Source organism: Felis catus, chromosome B4 (genome assembly GCF_018350175.1).
Source record: "Felis catus isolate Fca126 chromosome B4, F.catus_Fca126_mat1.0, whole genome shotgun sequence".
In the NCBI taxonomy this organism is placed as follows: Eukaryota; Metazoa; Chordata; class Mammalia; order Carnivora; family Felidae; genus Felis; species Felis catus.
Window position 1 is genome coordinate 117,815,496 of NC_058374.1, and position 27,422 is coordinate 117,842,917.

General features: G+C 40.0%; 1 protein-coding gene across 12 annotated transcripts in view; it reads left to right on the top strand.

Annotated features, from left to right (window-relative positions):
• Positions 1–27,422, top strand: part of CFAP54 (cilia and flagella associated protein 54) — a 289,781-nt gene that overhangs the window by 252,629 nt on the left and 9,730 nt on the right. For 9 of the 12 annotated variants that reach the window (XM_045062191.1, XM_045062197.1, XM_045062192.1 and 6 more), the window contains 4 exons: positions 605–714; positions 4,580–4,721; positions 14,442–14,516; positions 19,269–26,482. In XM_045062191.1, coding sequence (XP_044918126.1) covers positions 605–714; positions 4,580–4,721; positions 14,442–14,516; positions 19,269–19,430 — 489 coding nt within the window. In that variant the 3' untranslated portion in view covers positions 19,431–26,482. Of the gene's footprint in view, positions 1–604; positions 715–4,579; positions 4,722–14,441; positions 14,517–19,268; positions 26,483–27,422 lie in introns of those variants that run through there. The other 3 variants (XM_045062193.1, XM_045062194.1, XR_006600982.1) reach the window with 2 other exon arrangements.

A 27,422-nucleotide genomic window follows, 5' to 3' on the forward strand; every position in this document is an offset into this window, starting at 1 on the left:
ATCTAAAAGGAGGGACTTAGACCAGATCCTCTCTAAGGTTCTATGAATCTCAAATTCTGTGAATTGGACCATAAATAAGTGCTACAATATAAGGAATTAACTTTAAGGATTGTCAAAATTCAAACCGCAGGGAGATTACCAGAGTATGAGTCATTAGGAGAAGTTCCATGTTAGAGGTGGGGACCAGAAAGTTGTGTGTAGGTTGAATAAACAGAAGAGTAAGGGAGCAGCATAAGTGATGCACAGAAGCAGCTATAACCACTGATGAGAAAGGCACATATTGAGAAGCAACGAGAAATGAGGTTGGATATTCACCAGGTACACATTTCCAACTTGTAGAGGGCCTTCGCAGGTTGAGATTTAAACTTAATAATTGCAGTAAGAAATGGCACTCTTCAAAAATAATATAATATTATTATCAAATGGCATTTCTTTTCACCTCATAAACTTTGTACAATTCTGGCTCAAATCAGTCCTCTTTAAAGTGAGTTGAAACACAATTGTTTTCTCTTTCAAAGAAAAACTTAAAAAATTTAATGATATTATTTTGAGGCAACGTATAATTTTAATGTCACATTTTATTCATGTTTTAATTTTCTTATAGGTTTTATTGTTGTATGCATATAACATGAGGCCCCAGAATATTTCAGATGCTGTGCCTAATAGCACTTCTAGCGATGTCTATGTTGGCTCTTTCTGGGTTCCACTGAACAGGCAAGTAATGATGGATTTCCTACAACTCTGCTAATATTTTCCTTAGAACAGACTGTTTTAGTAATATTCAAGGTAAGTCACAGGAGAACTTTTAGAAGACATTTTTAGAAGATCTTCCTTTTAATTAGAGGAGTATGATATTGCAGTGGTTAAGAGTATGAACTCTGAATCCAGCCTGCTTTGGGTCAAATGCCAATTGTGCCCCTTATTCACTTTGCAAACTTGAGCTTGTTACTTAACCTCTCTGTGCTTCAGTCACCCCATCAATGAAGTGGGAATAAGAATAATAGTACTTAGGGTTGTGGAGAAACACTTCCTGACACTTCATAAAGATTTTAGAGAGTACAGGATATATATTATATTTTGCCTATAATTTGGGGCATATTTAAAAATTTTTTTAATGCTTATTTATTTTTGAAAGAGAGACAGAGCATGAGAGGGGAAGGGACAGAGAGAGAGGGAGACAAAGAATCTGAAGCAGGCTCCAGGCTCTGAACTGTCAGCACAGAGCCTGGTGCAGGGCTCGAACTCACAAGCCTTGAGACCATGACCTGAGCCGAAGTTGACTACTTAATCGACTGAGCCACCCAGGCACCCCTGATTTGGGGCATATTTAAAAAGTAACATGTGGCTCCGTATTGGGTTGCAAAATTATGGACAAACTCCACGCCCTCCATTGTCCCACCCTTCCCTATTTTACATTGTTCCCCACATCGAAAGCCTCTGCTTCATCCAGGTTGTTTTCCTTTCTCTCCATCAAACAGGGCATGTCTCTAACTTTTGCTCATGCCTGGTTTCTCTCTTCTCCTGTTTCACTTTACCAAATTCCTAGTTGGTTTTTCATTTTTTTCATTGCTTAGTTAATTTAGTTTTGATTCCATTGTTCACTGTCCTTGTGACCTCAACTCCATCGCCTCAGTTGTAAAATGGAAAGAATATCTACTCTGCCTGCCTTTCAGGGTTGTTGTTAAGATCAAGACAGACAACGTATGCGTATCTTCTGAAAGGCCGAAAGCACTGGGCAAATGTCAAGTCTTGTTACTAACCTGTGTCTGTCAGTGTCAGCTCTTTGCCCTGTTAGGCACCTAGTAAGTGCTTAGCGAACAGAGACCTGGTTCTTCCCTGAAGAGCCTTGTTCATGCTCCAAGATTTTCATTTTGAAGGACTTCTTGGCCTTGCCATAAAAGAGAATAAAACAAGAGATGTTTCAAGAGCTGGCATATTTTCAATTATTCAGCCAATTTTCTTTTTTCCCTTTTTCCCTTTTTTTTTTTGAACTGGCAGAAAATCTAGGCACAGGACATATACCAGCACAGCTAAGCAACAAAGTTATGAAATTATATACTTGCTTTGTGTACATAAATATGGCAAGATATTTTTTTTAGAATCACATGATGAAAATGATGATAATTTCTGTAGAGTGGAATGAAATCAAACTGACAGAATTCTTTTTTATTCCAAAAAGTTTGTAATTTGAATGTGTTTATGATCAGTGGTAGGTTTACTCAGGTTAGGGACATGAACCTGTCACTGAGGCCAACACAGAGGAGGGTGCCTGGAAGTGTCTCATTTAACCTGTCCCTTGGGGACATAGTGAAAGCTGCCCATTTCCCTCGCCTAGGCTGGCATTGCTTGTATTCTTAGGAGGGCCAGGGTAAGATAGGGACGTGGGGAGTTGCTCTTGTTGACCATCTTCCAGAAGGCAAAGTAAGAATACAAGGGGTCAGAAAAAAATAAGCCAGAGAAGGAACCAGAATAGCCTTCAAATTGGGCAGTCCTCTTGAATTGTTCATTTCACGTCCTAATCTCCAAATTAAGTACTTACAAGGAAAAACATTTTAATTCTTGGCATTTTTCTATAGCAACAAAAGAAAAGATAGTGTTCTCAATACACACGCATAAATGTTTCTGTGTAGTTCTATCTAATTATGTTCTTCTAACCAAGATCCAGTTCCCTGCCTGCTGTCTCTGCCTTCAAGTCTCCTGCCATCCACATTTCTACTTCTGCCCGGGTCCTGCTTCCAGGCCCTGGCAGCCTGGGAGGGAGAGAGTGCCCGTGAGTCAGTAAATGAGAGCAGAGGCTGTGGGGAGCTGGTCTAGCCTGGATGAGATGATGGATGTTTGTGGGCCAATGTGGGAATTGAAAAGCTGGACTGAGCATTGACACGGACGGGGAGGTCAAGATGTGTATGGGCAAGATGTTGGGCAAATGGGGTCATGAGATGAACCTGAGATGCTAGGTCCTCTGATGCTGCTCCTTGATCAGGGGCCCAGCCACGCACCCCCCCAGCCTGCTTTTTACAGAGTTAGACCAGGACATTTGTTTTTGAAACAGATAGTACAGCTCTGGACATTCACTGACAATCTGAAACCCAAACATCAAAGAACAGTTTATCCTTCCTGCAATTCCATGTATTAGAAGGGGGAGCTACATTATTTTTGAAAGAGAAACGGGAATTATAAGAATTCTTTATTGGGTATTAGAATGAAGAACAGTGTGTTAGAATATCATCTTTCTCTCATGTGGCTTCTCATGGTTAGGAATGTACATAGTTATGTCATTTCATCGGTACAAAATGCTGTGAAGTAGATGAAGCAGGTTTTATTACTTCAGTCTTGCAGTAGGAGGAATGTCAGGGTCAGAGAGGTTAGGTGGCTTGTGCAGGGTCTCATGGCTGGTGTGTGTTGGAACCAAGCATGCTTCTCCCAGGTCCTTTGAGTCCTACCTGTTCTCTCTTCAGTGCATCAGGCAGCCTTCCCGCCATTCTTGGAGATGACCCTTTTTTTTTTTTTTAGTGGATGTCTTCCAAGTTAACTTTTAATAACAGATCTTTACATTTTAACCATTGTCCTTTTTTTTTATAAAAGAGTTTCTTAAACACACTATGTAATTTCAGATCCTCTTATGTATAATTAAAGGTACTTTTTCACCTTCTATCATGGTCATCGAGTATTATACCATGCTGCAGATGAGGACCCTGTGGAACATTGGAGAATTGACATTCCTGTGTATGTTTTTGATGTCAGTTTGACTTAATGGATAATTTACTTCTTTCTCATAAAAGTTTCCCTCCTTTCTTGGATGGAGACACCCACACTGACGCACACACACATGCGTGCCTATATGTGCTGTATCCCATCGCATAGACTCACCGAAGGCCACACAGGTGGCTGTTTGCCTCCTTCAGCTGCTTCAAATGCTTTTCCTTCCCCTGACTCCACTCACCCATTTACCTCTGCCTTCAGAGTATCCACTGTTCACTGGCCTGTGGCCCCAGAAGCTTTCTGTCTTCAGCATAATTGCCGCTGTGTCCTGTGCCTTCCTCCTTGGCTTTTGCTTTTCCTTCTTTCTTGATCCTGCTCCCTGCCCTTTCACCCCTCCCCGCACAATATACTTCATTGTTATGGGCTCATTGATTGGCCTTTGCAAGCCATTGCTAACTTGCCATAATTCTTACCTTCAGGTCAGCAGGGCAGTCATGGCACAGCATTAAGATTTACATAGGAGCAAACCTTTTGTTATTGCCTGGACTTTCTTTGCTCGCGTAAATGTTCATTTTCTTTTTTTTTCATCTTAAGCAGTATTTTGGATGTGTGCATTTCTGTCATTGTGCCTTTGCCAGTTTGTCATTTTAAATCTCTCAGAGTATATAACTAGGTCATAAATATTATACGGGTTAGAATTGTTTCTCTTTGCTCATGTTTCTTGAATGAAGGAATTATTGAATGAATGATGTTTGGGAATGCCAGAAACCCCAGTGTTAAATACCTGAGGACTAACTTTACACATATTACAGATTCTGGGAATAAACGAATGACTTTCTTAGCTTTTCAAGTAAAATACATGTGCATCTGTTATTTTTAGGGTTGTTTCAATTCATGAGAAACTATCTAATCTTACACAAATAGCTGAAATATCATTGCCAACAACTCCTGAAATTACTTCAGATGAAAACGTATCCGAAATGCAAGAAATGGAAGAGAAATCAGTTGATAAGGAAATGGAAGTAAGTTATTAAAAATAATGGAAAATTGCATTGCTGTTGTAGCATAGATGTCATTTTATATAATTATTTAAGTGATTTTTTTACTTCATCAAAGCACAACTATGTCACTAATCTTGAACTTTGTGGTTCTTCTGTTCTCCATTTCTCTATTTAGAGTATCAAATATAATCCAACTTTTTTGGACACATACGTAGTGCTTCCTTCAAAGCTTTTCTAAACATACCAATTATAAGAATGTGATGGTGAAAGAAAGCAAAGGCAATCTAGAGAAATCATTCAGATACCACTGTGAATCTCAAGAAACAATGCTCTGTAACTTTACATTATTCTTTTACTCTTTATTCTTAAGTCTACTGTTTCAACATTTTTATTATTCAAGAAATGTGTGAAGAAAAGTATCTTTCAGACTTTCTCTATGCATATATGTATTTTTTGAACAACAAAAAAGACATTATCTTAATGGTGTATTATTAATTTGATCACACAGTTGGGTGGTTTTTGTGATGATTGATGTATGTGTCTGGAGAAGAGGGTCATTGAGGGTCATTTCTCTTCTACCCTTCCTGAGTTCTGAACCCATTGAGGAATGGGATATAGCAGATGGATAGTGGAAATCAAAATCTCAGCGTCATTAACTGAGAAAGCTGATTGATTGTCGAACGTTGCTTTAGGACTGTGACCAAATGAGCTTAGTAGTATCTCACCCCTGAATGAGCCAGACTTGCCCACCTAGTCATGCCTGTGTAACCATAGGATTCCCCAGTGCCCTTCTGCCCCTGCCAGGATCACTGCAGGGAGGAGCAGAGACCAGCAGTCTTGTAGGCAGGGTGCCTCCAAAAATATAAACAAAGATTGCCCAGAAGAGGCTGAGCCCAGCATGTTCTTTTGCTTTTCCCAAACTTACTAATCAGTTAAGTCACTCCGCTTTCCTGGCAGTAAATTAGTTTCAAGTCTGAAAGAAGCCAGAAGTGTTCCTCCTCTAGGAGTAGAGTGGCATTTCCTTACGTTCTATGGAAATGAGAGGAGCAGGAACATATTTGTTCTTCCCTAATCACTTGTCCTTTGAATTTCCATTTGCACATTAATCCACTTTCTTGAGTTATAGATTCTGTAGTTATTTTGGTATTTTAAAAGTCAGATAGCTCTACAAGACTTAGCAAAAAGGGACAATCTCCTACCCAACCTCTTCTCACTCTGCAGTCCTGCTTTGCAGAGGCAACCATTTTCAGCTCTTTCAGCTGTTTCTCTTGTTATTTACTTCCACGTGTATAACAATATGTAGTATCAGTCATGAAAAATGAGGCAGCAAACGGCCTTCAAATCCAAGTGCGTTAACTGGGGCCCTGTTCCATGTCCCCTCAGGCCTGCATCTAGGCTGGTAGCACATCCATCACGTGAAATATCACCAGTCACAGTAGCAGGAGGGAAGAAATGGGGCAAATTGCACATTGGCTCTTAAGGTTTCTGTCATATCACTTCCACTAATATTTCATTGACCAAAGAAGTCACATCCTACAGGCTTGGAAGAAGGAAAACCAGAATTATTGATGAATAGAGCTATTAGCTACAAATAATTATTCTTTTTTCTTTTATGTATCAACTCGAGATAATATCTATTGATTTTGTTGTGATATATAAGGGTTTAATTCACTTATACTTCTCCCCAACTTCTCCTTTCTCCTTTTCCCAAGTATTGTCATATCACAGATTTTGGTTAAGTCACTATTCAGTATTTACATTATCATGCCCCTGGAAACAATGTTCACAGCCAAGTCAAAGAGTGTACTATGGTTATTTTCTTTTCTTGTATAAGCTTTGATTTTTCTTGTATTTTTTTCTTTAACTTTCTTCTGATCATTAAATCAGAATTTTCATATGTTCATCCGTAGATTTTCACCCAGTTGTTCATGCTTATCAAATAATATCTCAGTTCCTTTTTTTCTTCTTGAAAGCTCCCATCTTTCTGCTCTAGTTGAGGACTGTTTGCCCCCAATGCCTACAGCATACCTCTAAATCTGGGGCCTCCTTTTGCTGCTTTCCTGGTCGAATTCCCAGCCAGTTGGGGCCCAGCTCTGTTTCTCCTCTCTGTAAGTTTTTAGGATCTTTTCTTCATTTTTGATCTGCTGTATCTCATTCCTTAAATCACTTTTTGCTAGTTTAATATTCAATCACAGTAACAAAACATTTTTAATTCTTTTTTAAAATTTTTAGTGTTTTTTTTTGAGAGAGAGACACACACAATGGAAGCAGGGGAGTGGGAGGGGCAGAGAGACAGAGAGAGAGAGAGAGAGAGAGAGAGAGAGAGAGAGAGAGAATCTGAAGCAGGTTTCAGGCTCTGAGCTTTCAGCATAGAGCCCATCACCGGGCTCAAACTCACAAACTATGAGATCATGACCTGAGCCAAAGTCAGACTCTTAACCGACTGAGCCATGCAGGCACCCCAAAACATTTTTAATTCTTTTTTTTTAAATTTTTTTTTAACGTTTATTTATTTTTGAGACAGAGAAAGACAGAGCATGAACGGGGGAGGGTTAGAGAGAGGGAGACACAGAATCTGAAGCAGGCTTCAGGCTCTGAGTTGTCAGCACAGAGACTGATGTGGGGCTCGAACTCACGGACCGCGAGATCATGACCTGAGCCGAAGTCGGCCGCTTAACCGACTGAGCCACCCAGGCGCCCCAAAACATTTTTAATTCTTAAAGAAAAGTATTGGTATACCTCTTTTTGTCCTATTTCTATTTTTTCTTTTCTTTCTTTTTTTTTTTTGCCATTCTAACCTTTTTTCTCCTTTTTTATTGAAGTCTAGTTGACATACATGTTATGTTAGTTTCAGGTGTAGGTTTAGCTCTTTATTTCCTCATCTATGCACTCATGTGAATGTGTAAAATTTGAGGACTCTCCTGATTCTCAGAGTATACCTGTTGGCATTTTCAGTCTGAATTTACCAGTAGAGTGAGTGAATCCATTTTTCATTATTGTGAAAGCAACAAGTCCAGCTGTAAGAAGATTCATCAAGAACAGTTAGCCTTTGCAAAATGCCACTTTTCCACACTTGCCTTTCCTCTGCTCTGTGCCCGGATTTATCATAGAACTGATGTCTTAGATTTTGGGTTGCACATCCCAAAGTCTTTTCAGTGTCTTTGTAGGTTACGATATTAATTACCAGATGTTTCTTGATATTACCTATATACTGAGCGCTTATAATAAATCTAATAGATCAGATATCTCAAACCCATGAGATTACATATATTATAAAATAATAATATAACATACATATTTTCTTTGTTTCAAGTTTTCATTTAAATTCTAGTTGGTTAACATATAGTGTAGAATTTTTATCACTTTGATTCATCACTTACATATAACATCCAGTGCTCATAACAAGTGCCCTCTTTAACACCCATCACCTATTTAGCCCGTCCCCCCACCTCCCCTCCAGCAACCCACAGTTTGTTCTCTACAGTTCAGAGTCTCTCATGGTTTGCCCCCCTCTTTTTCTCCCCCTGCCCCTATGTTCATCTGTTTTGTTTCTTAAATTCCACATGTGACTGAAATCATATGGTATTTGTCTTTCTCTGACCAACTTATTTCGCTTCACATAATACACTCTAGCTCCATCCATGGCTTTGCAAATGGCAAGATTTCATTCTTTTTGATGGCTGAGTAATATTCCACTAATATATATATCACCTCTTCTTTATCCATTTATTAGTCGATGACCATTTGGGCTCTTCATAATTTGGCTATTCTTGATAATGATGCTATAAACTGCGGGGTAAATGTGCCTTTCCAAATCAGTATTTTTGTATCCTTTGGATAAATACCTAGTAGTGCAATTGTTGGGTTGTGGAGTAGTTCTATTTTTAGCTTTTTGAGGAACCTCCATACTGTTTTCCATAGTGGCTGCACCAGTTTGAATTCCCACCAATGGGGCAAGAGGGTTCCCCTTTCTCTGTATCCAAGCAAACACCTGTTGTTTCCTGTGTTGTTAATGTTAGCTATTCTGACAGGTGTGAGGTAGTATCTCATTGTGGTTTTGATTTGTATTTCCCTGATGATGAGTGATGTGGAGCATCTCTTCTAACATATGTATTTTTTTTTTCATATTATGTCTGTTTTCAGGAAGAACTCCACTCTTGTGTCATTTTTGCACTTCTTTTGTAGATCACTTAATTTGGTCACTTAGTTTTTTGGTCATAGTCCAAACATATCAGATTGCTGTCTTTGAGCCATAGTCTAGAATATTCTTTGCTGAAATTGTCCCTGAGTCCACTTCCATATAATTCATATATGAAAAATGATTATTTTCTCCTAAACCCATTCATCTTTGCAACTTCTATTGTATGAGGCAGGAGGGTGAGCATCCATAAGAGCACGAAGTCTAGGTTGTGCTCTGCTACTCAGTTTTACTACCTAGGGTCAGTCATTTACCCTTATCTGGGACTAATGTTCCTCTCATCTCTAAAACTGATCATCTCACTACAATAGTGCTCTGAGATGGAGAGCCACACTCCTTGGTTGGAAGGTGAGTCACCAGAATTTCTGTGGCGTCTGATGTGGGAATCAAATTTATTACAATGAGCCTGGCATCTCAGTAAAGAGGTTGACTATGAATATAAGAAAATACCAAATAAATGGGGATAAGAGAAAGCATTTGAATGTTAGCAGAGGGAGGAATCCAGAGTCTCTTTAACCAGAGTTTGTGGCTTGCTTTCTTGTCCTGACTAGAATGGTATATGTCAGTGGATCAGTCCTTGAGTAAAACAGACTACTTTCAGTAATGATGTTCTGTGTATCTTTGAGTTTGTCTTGTTCCTTAACTTAGAAAATGTTTCTTCAGCTTTAAGGAGGGCATTTTTAAATATGTTTCAGTTCTGTTGGTTCTCTATATAAGAGAATGTCATCAAATGGAAGACAAACTAATATCTGTTTAGATGAACTGGCAAACAGATTAGTTCAGAACACTTGAAAAGTTGAGAAAAAGAAGGAACATATAAAGTTTTTTTTTTCCAGTATGCTAACTGGCACTTAAAAAAAAAGGCAGCTATATTCCGTGTTCTAACAAATCCCATTGACTAAATCTGCCAGTTTGTTGTCATGACAACCTTCACTTGGCACTAATTAGAAGTTAACTAGGACACTTGAAGAGATCGATTCTGGTCTGGAATTGGAAAGGATTTTATAACCTCTATAATCTATTATATTTATTTCTATCAAAGTATAGATTTTTGGTAGGTTATTAAATAGAAGGTACCAGAAAATGTACCTTTGGTTGATATGGGGGATAATGAATCTTACTCTCTTTCTTGTTCCTTTCCCTTTTTTACCACCTCCTCTCCTCCCCCCCCCCCCCCCCCCCCCGCCAAAGCCTATGGTCTGGAATAAGCTAAGAAATTCAGAACACAGATATTAATTTAAGATGTATCGAGAGGGCTACAGAACAGGTGTTCTAATCACTTCTGGCTTGAAAACCGTGTACGTCCTTCTAAAATGAACAAAGCTGGCTTAGAATGACTGAGTTATTTTAACCTGTCATTCATAGCTTTAGGGGTGTCTTTAGAGCTTACCAGGGACTTTAAGGCGTATGAAAAATGCACACGATCCTGATTTTAAGAGAAAAACATCTTATTTGGAGTGATAGCATACTGATATGAAGAGCCTAAAATACGCTTACCAATTCACCTAAGGTTAGTTCAGCAAACATTTATGGGATGCCTGGATTGTACAAGGCAATTAAAATTAGTATACAGTCAACATATCCCAAATATCAAAGTACTATGAAAACAAAGAACAAAATGAAATTGAACATTAGCCTCAATTCACAGATTCTTTTTGAGGAAATATTATATGCAAAATTTTTCCAGGCTTGGGGAGGAGATAAGGACATGCAGAAATCAGTACAATTAGGTCTTTGTCATGGAGGAGATTAATCATTGTATGAGTATGGACGTAGGTACCCAGATGTGATTCATAATGAACCTAGCCATTGGGTGGTCCTCTTTTAGCAAAATGTGTCATTCTAAGAAACATCAATCTGCTGCTCAAAACCATTGAAAATAATCTAAATCTTTATGGAGTCTCTCATAAGAACATTCAAGAGGGAATTCTTTCGTAACACAAGGCAAAACTTCTTTTAAACCTTCTTTTCCCCAATTGTCATGTTCTTTAGTATCTCTCTGACATCTGCATGCAACCTTCCAACAAAATACCCCAAAACACCCTGTACTCTTACTGCATTGTTTTGAAGGTTATCTGTTTATGTGTCTCTTCATCTCTCTTTACTGTGACTTCCTTTGCTGGAGGTTTTGTTCATCATCTTATCTCTGATATTTAGCCCAGTGCCTGACACAGAGTGCCTCTCCAGTACTTGCTTGGGGAGCTTCTAGTTGAAGACCTGTGGAGGACACTCATAGCAGACTGAGGATACAGCAAGAGAAGGGGTGTGAAGTCATGGAAATGAATGTTACATTCAAGGGACGATGAGATGTCTGTTGTGATGGGAGAACAGGGTGAATGTAGTGGGAGATGCGGCTGAAGAGGTGGGTGGAATTAAGTGACTCCTCCTCTCTGACTCACCACATGGTGCTGTAAGAGTCTGTCTCTCCTTTTCTTCCCACTAGACCATCCATTGGCTCCTTAAGGGCTCTCTTTCTGTCTTGTTCATTACCAGTTCATGACACTTAGGCTGCATATGGTAGGTGCTGAATGAATAAATGGCGAGTGAACTTTGTTCTGTAGGCAAGGGCCATGAAAAGGCAGGGCTGGGTGTGGGGGTTAGGGGGAGGGGCAGCACCTGGAAGGGTATCTCATGATCCACTCTGTGATTGGCTGACATAAACTGGTGGCATGTGAAGGAGGGATGAGGGAACCAAGAGTTTGGAGGATGGAAAACAATTTAGGAAGTTTTTTCCATACAGTAGGTGAAAGAAGATGAGGATTTCAACTAAGTCAGAGTTGGCATGGTTATTTTTGAAGTAACTCAGTAAACCATTCTCCATAGAATCAATAGATGCTCCTTTTTAAGGGAGAAATGGCAAAGATTGAACAAGAGTCACTCTGTGCCCTTCCAGCCCCCTGCCAACCACACACCCACACACCTCTGGCAGCTTTCTGCCTGGGCTGATGAGCTCGAGGCTTCACTTCTGTGGTAGAAAGGTCATGTGAGGCCCCCCACAACCTGATATCCAATCAGCCAATTTTCTACGTGTTTATGTGATTTACTGCAAATAATGCCAAAGAAATAGGATGTTGTTGAGGTGAAATTTCTGTTTGATAAATGTTGAGACAGGTAGTGGAAGGCATTTATCAGGTAATATTGCTGTCTTCATCTGTTATGTGAAATGATTAATGACGTACACAGTCTCATTTTGCTTGATAGCTCTTGATGAAATCATGACAGTAACCCATCATGGCTGTTATTGAAACCTTTCCTATAGGAAGGAAATATATTTTAACCAGTCCTGAAAACTCAATTAAAAATATAGAAATTAGATAAATATGAGAAGTGTAAGTGTGGAGACAAAGGAGTATCCCCTCGGTCTTAAAGTGGACGAAGAACCTGGGAGGTTCGTCACAGGAAAGCAGTATTCCCCGATCAGTGCTAGTATCCTACTTGCCCTCCATCTTTTTTGGTCCCATTGAAGCTGGCCCACTTCTAGCCATGATCACTTCCTATCCAAACAGTTTGAGTAACTCCTGGCTAATTTCTCTTTCTCTTGTCTCTTCTCAGTCTAGTTCATCTTTAAAATATAGCCAGAATTATCTTTTTAAAGCAATTGTATCATTGTTTCCTTAGTCCGGTGCCTCTCGATTTCCTATGCAGTAAAATTCAAATTCGCAACTTTTACATGTCCTATTATAAGTGCACCTCTCCAGCCTTATTTCTCCTCACTCATACTGCCATGCTTCCTATACACACCCGTAGTAAAGACCATATCATATGTTTATGTTCCTTGAATATCCACTGTTCTGTTGCTTACATGCCTTCCTTCTCCTGGAATGTCCTTGACCCCATTCCCTGTGAAATCCTATTACTCATTTAAGGCTCAGTTCTCATGACCTTCCCTCCAGGAAGTCTTCTCTGTCCCTTATAATTCCTCTCTCCCCCACTCCTAGGTTCCTGTAACCTATTCCTATCCATGCTCTGACCACATTCTACTTGGTATTTTATTTAGATGTGTACGAATCTATTCTTCTCAGCCACTGTACACTTCGTGAGGATAGGGTCTGTTTCTTCATCTTTGTGCTCCACAGCATCTCGAATATATTTGTTAAGTTGTATTCAATTAACTATAGCTTTGGAACTCTGGAATTTGATCTTTTCTATGTTCATGCATTTATTAAAACTTAAACGTAATATGACTTAGGGCTGTGAATTGCTTCTTTATTTTAAGGTTTTAACCATCACTGGTCAGTCATAATTTAAAAATTAATGTGGGGCGTCTGGATGGCTCAGTCAGTCATGTGTCTGACTTCGACTCAGGTCATGATCTCATGGTCCATGGGTTTGAGCCCTGCAATGGGCTCTGTGCTGACAGCTTGGAGCCTGGAGGCTGCTTCAGATTCCGTGTCTCTGTCTCTCTCTGCCCCTCCCCTGCCAGTGCTCTGTCTCTCTCTCTGGAAAATAATTAAACATTAAAAAATTATTTAAAAAATAAAAATTAATGGAACTTTATCATTTCCATATTTCTGAATGCTGATACATTTTTCTATTAAAGCTCCCATAAAAGTGAATTGTTGCTGGATGCAGGCCACATCACAAAGTAGGCATAGTTTATCTCCCACGGCCTTGTAAAGAAAGGCTACTTACACTAGCTCAAGTAAAGTAGGTGTGGGGGGAGGCAGTATGTGGCAGCGTATAAGTAAGCTCATACATAAGGACTGGAAACCAAACACAATGGGCCTCACAGAAAACAGAACTGGTGAGTCGGAAGCCAGGCCTGCACTTACTCGTAGGGTGGGGTGTAAGTTCTCACTCATCCTGTTCCCTTCTCTTACTCATCTTTTCTTTTTTCTTTTTCCTTCTCTTACGCATCGTACGTCTAGTCCAATGGCTGCCTTTTCCGAGTTCGTATCAGGACCTTCAGCTCATATAGTCAGTACTGACTGTAACTCTCTTCTCTTACCCTTCCTTACATGAAATGCTAGAGAATCTGACTGATTCACCACTGCTTGTGGGTAGATCAGATGTCCACACATAAACATGGCTGTGTCCATACAGTAGGGGCTGTGGCAGTGTCATCAACAATGGACAACGTACAATATTAACTCTTGCTTCCTTTTCATTTACTTTTTCCATTTTTTTTTTCTCAATTCTTGGCTATTCTTCTTTGATTAAAATCCCTCTCTGGGGTCTGAATCTCTTCATCTCAGGGTTCTCTTCTCAGAAGAAAAGTGATTTTCCAAAACTTAATTTGGTGTGAATTACCTCACTTGTTATTCTTCTGTAACATATGAATTTTAACAATGAAGTCATGTATTGTTCATAATTAAGTCTTATCTGTTGTGATCATCCTGTATCTTTTTAAATAACCTTAATTATTTAAGGAATTGTGATCTCTGAGTCTCTGTAAGTTTTCTCCTGGGGAATTAGGGTTAGGCGATGAGGCCAAAAAAAAAAAAAAAAAAAAAAAAAAAGACAAATGGAATAAATAGTTTATAACTAAAATACAGTAGTTTACCAGTAAGTTCAACCTCACTATATTGTCTTCTTATTTCTAGAACATGATTATTGAATGTTGCTCTGAAATAATAAATCTATTTTTGACTGATAGAGATACAACACCATTGTCTGAGGTACGTATCTTTTGTAAAAATGTATCTGATTCTCTCGCAAGTATTATTGTTGCTATAGAAACAGAAATATAGAAAACAGCTATTATGAAAAGTATCAAGGGCCTAACCCTCCTTAATTAATGTGAAAAAGTGATAAACATGAGTTTATAATAGCATGTTATTTTGGTTAAAAATACTCTTTGTTAAAAAATCAAGTACAGAGAATTATGAAGAAGATAATTTTAAAATAATTTCAAATGTACTATTCAGAGACTAACCAACTATGGGCATTCTCAAAGATATCTCAAGTGTTTTCCATGTAGAGAGAAACTTTAGAATTTTTACATCAATGGGATTATACTGTACATGTATTTGTAGCTTGTTTTTTTTTCTCATTTAACAATAATTCTATGGAGATATTTTTATGTGAAAAGTCTACTTTGTCATGTTTAATGCCTGCATAAAAGTTTCTTTTGTGTATTTGTTGTCAGGCTCTATTTATACAACTAGATTTTTATTCATGGATCTTGAGGTTGGTGGATTCTTGTATATGCATATTTCACCCTTCTGTATTATCTCCTCAGAATTACTTCTTTAGGAGCAAGATTTTGGAGTAAAAAAGTATACATACTTTTTTATTATAGTAGGATATATATAATATAAAATTTACACTTTTAGCCATTTCTAAGTATACCCTTCAGTGGCATTAAGTACATTCATAATGCTCTGCAGCCAATCCATCTCCAGAAATTTTCATCATTGCAGACATGTTGTACCCATTAAATAATAACTCCTCATTCTCTCTCCCCTGAGCTCCTGATAATCTCTGTTCTACTTTCTACTTCTAGTCTACTATTTGCCTCTTCTAGATACCTTACCTACATGGAATCATACAATATTGCTCCTTTGTGGCTGGCTTATTCCTTTTAGCAGTGTTTTCAAAGTTCATCCTTGTTGTAGCATGTATCAGTATTTCATCCCTTTTTAAGGCTGAATAATATTCCATTCTGTGGATGTACCACATTTGTTTATCCATTCTTTTGTGGATGGTCATTTGAGTTGTTTCTATCTTTTGGCTGCTGTAAATAATGCTGTTATAAACATGGATGTGCAAGTATCTGTTTGAGGCCCTGCTTTTGATTCTTCTGGATATATACTCTCTCTCATCAGTAGTAATTGAGGGGGCCAGTTTACCACACATTCTTCTACACATGCCCTCTTCCTCTTTCTAGCCATCTGTCTTCCCCTTCCCTCTCTTTCTTATCTTCCTCCTTCTCTTTTTCTAGCCATTCTAGGTATGATAAGTAAAAAAAAAAGACATTTTCAATTATTTTATATTTATTAATAATATGGTCAAATATAGTTTATATGTTTGTTGGCAGTGTTTCTCCTTTTGTAAAATAGTACTCACTCATTTAGTCAATCAACAGTATTTAGAGTGAACTGTCTATGTGTCAGGAACCCCGTTCTAGGTCCTGGAGGGCCAGCTGTGAACAAGCAGCAAGGACCTCACTGTCTTGGAGCTGACATATTTGTGGAGGGAAAGAGAAAATAATAGTAATAGATCAAGAAGCAGGGTAATTTCAGATTTTTTTAAGTGTTATGAAAGAAAGAAAGAGTGATATGTTAGAGTAGGGTCAGCAAACTACAGCCTGTGAGCTATATCTGGCCCACTGCCTGTTTTGTAAATAAAGTTTTATTGGCATACAGCATGGTCATTTGTTTGTTTATGATCTATAGCTGCTATGAGCTACAGCAGCAGAGTTGGACGGTTTTGACAGAAACCATATGGCACACAAAGCCTAAATTATTTATTTTCTGGCCCTTTCCAGAAAAAAAAGTTTGCTAACCCCTGTGATAGAAAGTAACCGGGAATGGGCGACAGGTTAGGTAAGGTGGTCTGGGAAGACCTCTCTTAGGAGATGCCATTTGAGGTAAGACCTACACTGTGTTCCTCCCACTAGATCATCAGCTTCTTGGAGCAGGAGCAGTACTATCTTAATTTTTGAATACTTACAGTGCTTAGTACAGTGTATTGCTTGGTTACTGTTTCTTAAATTGTATTCCACTAAGTTTTAAGTATCTGAAATTTAGCATTTGCCTTAATTTTTTTTTCATTTGGCCATTCATGTCCTTTTCCCATTTTTTTAATGGGAACCTAATTTTCTATTACAGAAATACATAGATTTACCATGGGAGACATTATAATAAAAATCAAGTTTAACCTAATTTTGTGCAAACTGTGGTTGAAAACAGGTCACAGAAAAAGGAGCTGTTATTTAAGATACATGATTTATTGTATTAACGGGCCTTAGCATCTGACCGACCTGGGTTGGAATCCTAGCCTTGAGTGTTATTAGTTGTGTGACCCTAGACAAGTTATTTAGCCTCTCTAAGCCTCAGTGTTCTCATACTTGAAGCGGGGGTAATAATGCCAACCCTTCACAGCCGTGAGAACTAAAGGAAATCATATATGTTAAGTATCAGAAATAGAGCCTTACATAAATAAATGTTAGTAATTATTGGCTCTTTAGGTGCCATCATCATTTTCATCCCTACCATGGTCGTGCTTTCCATGTATGAATTCTTCATCCCTGAGTCAACTAATTTCAAACAGATGTTTAGGATGCAAATTTGTTTTGAAATATTGATAGAAAGGGAGAGTAATCGTGTTAAAGATTACTGGCTGGCTCAGTCAGTGCAGCCTGCGCCTCTTGATCTCGGGGTTGTAAGTTTGAGCCCCACATTGGATGTAGAGATTAATTAAGAAAAATCTTTTAAAAAGAGAGAGAGAGAGAGAGGAGGAAAGAACCAGGAACCATTTTCTTTGTCTGGGATGTAAACCACTATTGAACCCTGGAGGCATTAGGTCAGCCTGCAGGATCCTGACTTGAGGTCCCCACAGTGAAACGGTCCACCAGTCCAGGAGAAGGGGCCCCCAACTGAACCCCATGCTAATACCTTCACTGAAAGCCAGCCTTACCTAGTAGTGCTTGGGGGAGGTGGGGCATGGGAGTGTCAGAGCTTGTTCCTAAAACCAAATTGTTAGACAAAGAAAATTACATGCCTTAGTGAAGCCATTTTTGTCACTGAGATGAGAGCCTGCTGTGCAATTCGGTTCCTTACTGAACATACGTATTACAGTCGCCTTCGCCTGTACTGCGTCTTCCCGATTAAAACAAATACTGCCACGCGCAGCCTGTGACAAAAACACAGAATAGCAAGAACATGGAGAAAAGAAACAAGTGCTCCATGCCAACCTTCTTAGCGAGTAATCACAGGATATAAATGACTGTTAGGTTTCATTTCTGGTGTATCAACAACAAAGCGATCCTTCCCTTGCCTACATAGGTTCAAATTATTGCAGTTTCCAAGTTGTCAGGTAAGACTCAAACATGATGCTAAAAATATGCTTTCTGTCCTTGCTGTGACTGACCAAGGGGAGGACTAAATCATTATATACAACTGTCTGCTCATCAGTAATTATTGAGTTCCAACTGCCCTCAGAGCATGGTGTAGTTACTTCTGTTGCTGCAAAAGCAGCATAGGTTAAAGTTCCTGGGTTTGGCTAAATCAAATATTTTCCTGTTGGTTCACATGATACAGATAAATTTACCATGTGTGTGTGTGCATGTTTGTGTGTGTGTGTGTGTGTATGTGTGTGTGTGTGTATACAGAACTGACCGGAGTCATACAGAATCAGTATGGAAGGAAATTCCTAGGAGCAGATCCTGGTTTGAAGGTGGAAAAGGTGATCCTAAGCCAAGAGAGATAAGACACATTGTATGAGAAGATTGCAAATTAGTTTTCCTTGGCTGCATAATTTGGTAGGAGTTCTTTTAGTTCAGGATTTCTAGCTAGACCTAGCATAGTGCCTGGCGAATAATAATGATAGTCATCATTAAAATGCAAATGCTACTACTAGCAACAAGTTTTATCGAGCACATGGCCTGTGCAGTCACTGTCCGGTGTTTTACATACAGTATGTCATTGAATATTACAAGAACTCTGTGAAGTTGGTTACTATTATTATCCCCACACTAGAAATGAAGAAATTAAGCAGCATGTTCAGGATCCTGTACCTTGTAAGTGGAGGAGGCAGGAGTCAAATACAGTTCTGCTTAAATCCAGGAACTGCATGTTTTGCTAAACTACACCCAGAAAATGTTTCATTAGAATAGGGAGCATACGCTACAGGGAATTGAGGAGTGAGATGTGAGAGAGTGAAAGTTGCACCAGTACATGAATCTTCAGGAAGGTTTGGGTGAGAAGTCTGGAGGGGCAGGAGACCGGCTGCGATGAGAGGAGAGAGCTAGCAGGGGTGGAGCCTGCCTTTCTAGAAGAGAAAAGGACAAATGATGGAGGCGGGGCCTTCAGGGAGAGGGTGGGAACATAAAGACCTTGACAGCACAAGTGAGAGAACTGACTGGGAACAGAGGTAAGACTCCTCTTTCTCTAGGTCTTGAGGTGGCAGATTAGGTGAGAGGGAGTGTGACTAAGTATGTAAGAAAAGGGTGGGAGAAACTGGGGCAGTTCACACCCGGAGGTTTTCACACTCTCCTTGAAGTGGAGGCGAGTTTACCTCCTGTAGGGTGGGCAGGAGGCTGAGTGTCTGGTCTCCAAGGGAAAGATGAAGGTCTCGAGCGTTCACAGTCATTGGGTGTGAGGAGCCAGGAAGCTGACCAAGGACAAGAGGATTGAAGGCCACGCTGAGATTTAGAAGTCATACGTTCGTTAGAGAACCAGGCATCTTTGCTTGTGGGTTTTTTCTAGCCGCCCTTGCCTTCCTGGACATGGAGTGGAAAATGCCAACGGCGGTCAAGGCAAGAGAAGAGTACTAGCGAGGCAGCTGACCGCGTGCCAGAGGCTTGGTGGATTGCGGCAGCCATGAATTTACCTCATAATAGATCCCGAAACTCCTTCCTTCTACTCTGAGAAAGCACCAGGATGGCCTGATGTCTGCCATTGTTTCTCAAGCCCCAGCTGCACAAAAAATAGTTTACTAATGCAATATGTTTTCTTAAATATAGCTTGAATTTAGTGTAAAAAAAATCCTTAATGACAGTTAAGTTCTAATGACTTCCACTGCATTATTTATGTACATCATGTGACTTCCTTTTCACACAGTTGAATTTAGTGTACACATGGTCTCTTATTTCTGATTCTTAAAATGATCATTTTTTAATGTTTATGATTAGATATTGACATCAACCACATGGTGGCCACTAAAATGATCATTATCTTTAGGCAGGTTTGGGTAAGAAGTATAGGGAGGGCAGAAGAATAGGTAGAGGGAGACACAGAGTCAGATATATTAACCTCTCTTAGTTTAGTCATTAGCATCTTTCATTTTATGTCTGAGGGTATTGATTCTATCATGTGGCCACCTATACCATATGACCCCTTATGATTTCATGGCCCTGGCCATCAGCTGGAGGATCATTCCACAATGCTAGCTAGCATCTTATCTTTTTCTGGGTTATCGTGTTAAATGGGAAATAACACATGTAATCTGTTAACCTAACTCAGACTGCCTTCTTGTTATCACTGCCTCTCAAACCCATGGCTTAGATCTCTGTGCTTAGTTTTTACCAAAATAAGTTCTAATGATGTGCTTCCATATTTGTCTCCCCTACTAGAGCAGATTGGGTCTTATATAATAAGATTGGATCTTATTACACTTCTATTCTCACTGCCTTGCCCAATGCTGGTTCTCATGAAGGTGTTCAATAAATGCTTTGTTAAATCAATGAATGTTCTTGATACATCTTCCAGAGATCCCCCTGGGTTGAAATCTGGACATTATCAGTGACTCTGAGCTCATCAACTCCATGCATTTGAATAGTAGACATTTGTCAAGTGCTTTCTCTGTGCCAGACATTGGGCTAGACTTTGGGATACAAAAGTAAAAACCAGAGTCCCTGCCTTCAGTTTAGCAGGAGAAACAGACAAATACAGAAGTAATTACAGTACAGGGTAAAACGGAGGCCTGGGGGCCAGACACCCCTCCCTCAGTAATAATATCAGTTAATATTCTGGTATTATCCTGGCATAATTCTGAAGGTGAGAAATTCCCTGTGGTGTCTTTTGAGAAGGGTTCAATAGTTCCCTATAAGAAATCAAGTTAGTAGAAGCTCCTGTGGCCCATGGTTAGGAGTTTTAATTACTTTGGAAAATGATCGGAAGGCAGTAGAGAATCCTTAGGTAGATATAAACATGATCAAGGGTGCCTGTGAAAGCCTCTTCCTCTGATTAGGAAGACCTTTGAAAGAAGAGGCAGTAAACCCAAGTCCTCATTTTGGCAGCAGACTCAGAGGTAAGAGCATGATTTTATGGCTTTGTTCATGGGGATGGAAAGAACAGAACAAATCCCAAAAGCCCTGGATACAAAAATAAAGACAATAGTTTTTTTGTTTTTTTTTTAAAGTCAACTCAGTTACAAGCTGCAGCTGAGTACATGGCACCATGCTGGCTCCGCTGGAGCACTCAGAAGTGAGAAAGACAAAGTCCTTGTCCCAAAGAGGCTGACAGTCTAGAAAGGAGGAGTAAGGCTAATGCTTCATGAAGACAACAGCTGTGGCTTTAAAATGGAGGATTGTTTTGCATAAAAGGGGGAGGGGGAGGGAAGAGGTAACAGAGCTTAAAAGACCTGCCCAAAGTCACCACAGCTGGTAACTGTCCCAGCCAAGACCAGCAGACTCCAGAGCCTGTTCCCGGACCATTATCATGACACTGAAGCCAGCAGTGTCCCACTTTTTCAATTTGGGTGCTCTTGGCCTTTCAGAGGGAGGGGCTGGATCGAGGGAGAGTTAGAGTCAGCGTTTGGGAAGTGGTGCACGCGGTGGCTTGTGCAGAGGCTTGCCTGCGAGTGCAGCTGCCTGGTTCCAAATCCCAGCCCAGCTCTGATATTTGCTAGTTGTGTAAACTTGGGAAAGTTGTTTAACCTCAGGGCTTCAGTTTCCCTATTTGTAAAATGAGAATAAAAATAGTACTTACCTCATAGGTTTGTTGTGTGGATTTGAAGAGTCAATCCATGTAAACTCTCAGAACAGTGCCAGGCACAATCCTAAACAAAACATTGTTATCATCATCGAAGAGCTATCTGAGTTCCCTTGCAGTTAGTTCCCTTGCTCCCCTGTAAGTAGGGGAGCAGCTCTAGTGGACCGGCAACATGCCTGAGATGAAGCCTCTGAGTACATTCCCGAAAGAGAGGCTGAAAGGGAAGCTGCGGTAATTCCGGTGCTGGGAATGGCTGCATGCATCACTTTTAACCACATACATTTCCCATTTTCATTGTTCCAGTTACTGTTGTTCTATAACAAAGCACCCCAAACTTAGTGGCATAAAACGACTACCATTTCACTGAAATGCCAGTCACATGTTTGCAAAGGACCTAACAGGACAATTGGTCTCCGCTCCATGATACCTGGGGCATCAGCTGGATAGACCTGAAGGTTGGGGATGATTCAGATTCCGAGGGCTGGGATCCCTGAAGGCTCAAAGGCGAGTTTGGTCTGGTGTTTGACGCTGGCTGTTGACTATGGGGCTGGGAATGCAGATTGGACTGTGGGCCGGAACATGACACGTGACCTCAGTGTGCCCGGTTGGGCCTCGGCGCAGTGTAGTGTCTGGGTTTCAAGAACGAGCCTTCCAAAAGAATCAGGCAGAAGCTCTATCACTGTTTATGCCCTAGCTTTTAAAGTTACATAATGGCTTTTCCCTGCGAGTCCCAAATCCACCCGGATCCAAGATTGGACACAGATTCCACCTCCTGGTGGGAGGAGTGTTAATATCAAATTATAAGAAGGGCATGTGGGTCGGGAGCTATTGTTGCAACCATTTTGGGAAAATGCAATCTGCCACGACATCCAGTAAAGCTCTCCCAATTTGTGGGCCTCTTCCTACTCTGAGCAGAGGCCGCTCCTGGCAACTCAGGCAATTTTTAAAATTAGTCAGCAACTCTCCCCAAAGATGCTCGGTAACTGTCCTGAAGTTGCTGAGTGTGTTTATACCGAGGATAACCTAGGTGGGTTCTCAGAGCAGCCTTTGAAGTGATCTGGGAGGTTTTTCTGGATCGTAGGCGGGGTTATATAGTCCCAATTTATGTGGGAGAGCCTCTACTTCCCATTTTTTAGGCTGTTAAATCCTAGAGGGTGATGCTAAGCTATTTAATTTCCTTCAGCTAATTTTATTACATTACCGTGTGCCTCTTGGTTTCTTTTTAGCATAACTTTCCAAATGGTGGCAATAACAATACTCTCTTTAAAATGTCGCTTACAGCATTGGGCTTAAGGTTTCACATATTCTAGGGTAGGTGTTTACTAAGTATTTAAAATTTAATTTTACTAATATTATAATTGGTTAAGTTGAGAGTTGCAGGTTTTCTTTTCTTTTCTTTTCTTTTCTTTTCTTTTCTTTTCCTTTTTTTTTTCTTACCCGCCAAAAGCTGTCTGAATAGATTTTATGGGCATCTAGAATTACATCTTTCTTCTGTGAGACATTATCATTCTGTCCTCAAGTGAAGAGTCTCCTTTGTGTTTAAGTTCATGAGACATCCACTTAATATTCTTATATTCTTTTGAAGACAATGCCAGATGACATCAGTTCCACACTGCTTTTAAAACACAGCCCTGACTTTGATTCCATCCTCTCACTGTTCACTTCTAGCTGTCAAATTTGGCTAAGGGAAAAAGAAAGCCCTTAAGAAAAGGCCAGGCTATTAATGTGCTCTTCAAAATGCTAAGAAAAGGCTAAGCTGTTTATAGCATTTTCAAAATGCTCATCTCTCAGAGATTTGCCAGCAATAGTGTCAAGGTGAAATACGCTCTCGCTCATCATGGAACCGAGAGCCTTTGTGCTATCTGTGCTCAAAGTGCTGGTCCTACTCTTGTTAGACGCGCAATTTGCTGGTATAATGATACTTGGATATAATTTAAACCAAAATATAATCGCGAACCTGATATTGTGTGTTTACCATCTAAGTGGCAAGAAGTGTGTAGATTGCTGCATCGAGCAAGCCCGGCTTCATTCAGGATAGAAGAGCAGTTCAGAACCAAAGGGACGGCTTCCTGAAGTTTAGTCATTCTGGAGAACTTCGAAGGAGGTGAAAGGCAGGGGTCCCATTAGCAAATCTGTCTATTGCTTTTCAATGTGCTGAAAACTGAGTTAAACATTTAGTTTCATTTACTTCATTCATTTTGCTAAATGGTTTTGTCTTGATTAACAAACTGTGCCCTTAACAATGGGATTATCTTTTCATGTCAGGAGGGTATTGACCTTTGCCTCATATAGCTGAGTCAGTTGGCAAGCTTTGGAAATTCTCTGCACAAATGTTCTTTATATTAAAATAAATCCGCGAAGAAGGAGCAGGTGTAAATTTACCCATTTCCCTCGTCAATACTTTGGACACTAGCCATTCGAGAGTTTTGCTCTCATTCTGCCTACATCTCAGGCAGCTAACGCCTTTACGTTCTTTTCTGAACCACCTGTGAGAACACGGTATGGTAGGAAGAGTGAACCCTTGTGGACAAGTCACCCACCTGTTGCAGTCTGCTGAAGGTCTCAGAAGCAGTGTATCGGCGGATAAAAACATGATTTAATTCTTGGTTCCACCGTCTATTGACTGTATGTATGGCTGTGAGCAAGTTACTTTATATCTGTGTGCTTCAGTTCCTGGTCTGTACATTCTCCTCATGGAGAATCACATTAGAAAAGCACGCAACACATTTGGTATAGTGTCAGTGTAATGCCGTTGGTAAGTATTCAGTACCCTGTGCTCGTCTTTATCTTTTCCAGCCTTAAATAGTGTGAAATGAGGCTCAGGTTACTTGACCATTAGAAACTACCTTCATTAGTGGCTTTTGGCCTACCTAAATATTTGCTAATTTTCAACAGAGAAATTAGACATTTAATAAATGTATTATTCATATTATTTTTCCATCCTTTTTAATTAAACTTTTTATTTTGAGATAATTATAGATTCACTTGCAATTATAAGAGATAATATAGAGAGATCCTGTGTACCTTTTAGCCAGCTTTTTCCCAGTGGTAACATCTTTCAAAACTGTAGTGCAATATCACCACCAGGATGCTGACATTAATAGTCAGGATACAGAACAATTTTGTCACTACAAGGACCCCTCTTGTCCTCTGATAGATACCTCACTTCCTACCCCCCACCACTGTCCCTAATTTCTGACAATTACTAATCTGGTCTCCGTTTCTACAATCTTGTCATTTTAAGAATGTTAGATAAAAGGAACCATACAGTATGTAACCTTCAGGGGTGTCATTTTTTTCACTCGGTATAATCCCCCAGAGAGCTGTTAAACTATACCTTGATGAACCAAAACATTCTTATGAACATCGGCACATTTTATTTTAGCCATGGAATTACCATTAGTCAACAGTGCCTGCTGCGATACCCGGCACATACCACTGGCACACGTTCAGGGAAGCTCGGGGCTGGATTTTCACTCCATCTCCTTCCATCCTTCCTCCTCCTCCTATCTGGCCTTTTCCTCTTTCCTTGCCCCCTTCTTCTGAGCACACTCTTACTAATATTGACAAACAAAGGCTAAATACTCAACTTAGGCATTTGAAAAAGAGTTCAGTGAAATGATTTAATGTGAAAATCCTTCATAAATTGCAAACTCTGTTAGACTTTCTATCAGAAATCGCTGGTCAGTGTTGGCCACGGTGTTAAGAGTGGTTTGCAGCGGCTTGCTGTATATGCTGATAAATGAATAAAGAAGTCAGCGTGAGCAGTTTTTCTTTCCACACCATGCACAAGAGGTCTGCCCTCCAGTTTGCTACTGCAAGTGGAAGCTACTAACTACCAAAGCTTGTCATGCTTTGGTTCTAAGCAACAAAGTCCCAGGAACAAAATGCAAACTTCAGGTCACGTTCTTTATTAAGCCTTTGTTCTAAAAAAGAGCCTCGTGTTTCTAGTTTCCAGGCTATAAGCCCAGTGATCTCTTTCATAAAAAAGCATCAAGACTTGCCAAGTATTGTTGCAACTCTGGGGTTTTCACTTCTGTGTCCCAGGTCAGAAGCCCACAGGCAGACTGGACACAGCCCTTCAGGAGGGAGCCCAGCTTCAGGATACCCAGTTACAGCCTTTCTTTGCTGCTGAGATTCAAAGTCCTGACCTTTAAGTGGAGTTAAACCCTCACTCTGATGGAATTCTCCCTGTGTATACTATAAGGGGAGGACAAACTTGCTAGAGCATGGGTGTTTTAGACAGGATGGGGCAGGGGTTGCTGTGCTGACAAATAAACCCCAAATCTCAGTGGCGATAAAGGTTCATTTCTTTTTCAAACAAAGTTCAGTGAGGGTTGGGCGACTCTCCTTCTACATGTAGCTATTCTGTCTGGACTACATGGGCTCCAACATCACCATTGCAGGGGAAGAAGACTGGAGGACTTCCCCAGAGGTTTTTAAGTAGGGTGGCCATTCATCTCTGCTGGCCTGCGGCGGTCATAACGTATACCTGTTGATTCGGAATAATGCTTAAGAAACTTTCCTCTTATTTACTTTTATTCTCCTTTTATTTCCTTTTTCCTTTTACTCCTTATTTATGTCCTAGCTTAGGCAATAAATTAAGGTGACCATTTCCAAGAGCCAGTATGGAATGGCTATCATAATTTCCATTCATAGCATGTTAACTTCAACCTGATGTGCAAGGGTGTGGAAAATTGTAGAGAAACCAGTACATATTATAGTGAACACTGATGACTTCTGGAACAATAGTCATTTTACAAGAATGCCATGAATTTTGACTGATTGATTGATTGATTGATTGTTTTAATTCCGGTATAGAATTATGCAGTGGTATATTCGTTTCAGGAGTTCAAGATAGTGACTCAACAGTTCTATACATTGCTCAGTGCTCGTCATAAGCGTACTCTTAATCCCCTTGACCTACTTCACGCATTCCCCCCCCACCTCCCTTCTGGTAACCATCAGTTTGTTCTCTATGGTTAAGAGTCGGCTTCTTGGTTGGTGTCTCTTTTTTCTTTGTTCATTTGCTTTGTTTCTTAAATACCACATACAAGTAAAATCATATGGTATTTGTCTTTCTCTGACTGACTTATTTCACTTGGTATTATATACTCTGTAGCTCCAACCATGTTGTCACAAATGATGCTATGAATTTTTAAATAGAAACAATTCAATAACTTCAGTGACCCAAACTTTGTTGAGCAGATATGATATAAATTGGATGTTCTTATGAGCTAAACCTTATTATTTAATTACTTATGTGGTAGGCTGAATCATGGCCCCCCAGAGATATCCACATCCTAATCCCCAGAACCTTTTACCTTGTAAGACAAAAAGGGCTTTGCAGATATGATTAAATTAAGGATATTGAGATGGGGAGATTATTCTGGCCTATCCAGGTAGGCCGTAAGTGTAGTCACAGTATCCTTATTTGACATCAGTAGGAGAAGGCATGTGATGATGGAAACAGGACTGGAGTGAATGCTTTAAAGCAGCTACAAATCAAGGAGCACAGGTGGTCTGTAGAAGCCATGAAAGGCAAAGAAACAGATTGTCCCCTTACAGCCCCCAGAGAGAACCAGCCCTGTTGGCATCTTGATTTGTGCACAGTGAAAGTGAATTCCAATTTCTTATCTACAGGACTGTAAGAGAGCACATTTGTGTTGTTGTAAGCCACTAGGTTTGTCACAAATTTGTAACAGCAGCAGACATGAATGTGCATGTATGTTCTGATGTTCAATGTTTGACTTTAGATTTGTTTGTAGTTAGATGCTATGATTATCCTTATATTACACGTGAGAAATTTAAGTGACTTGCCCAAGCTCCCTCAGCTAGTCCGTGTCAGAAGATCCATGCCCAGGCAGATTGACTCCTCAGAATGTGTTCCTAACCACTCTGCCGCACCGCCTGTCCCCCGCTGCCCAG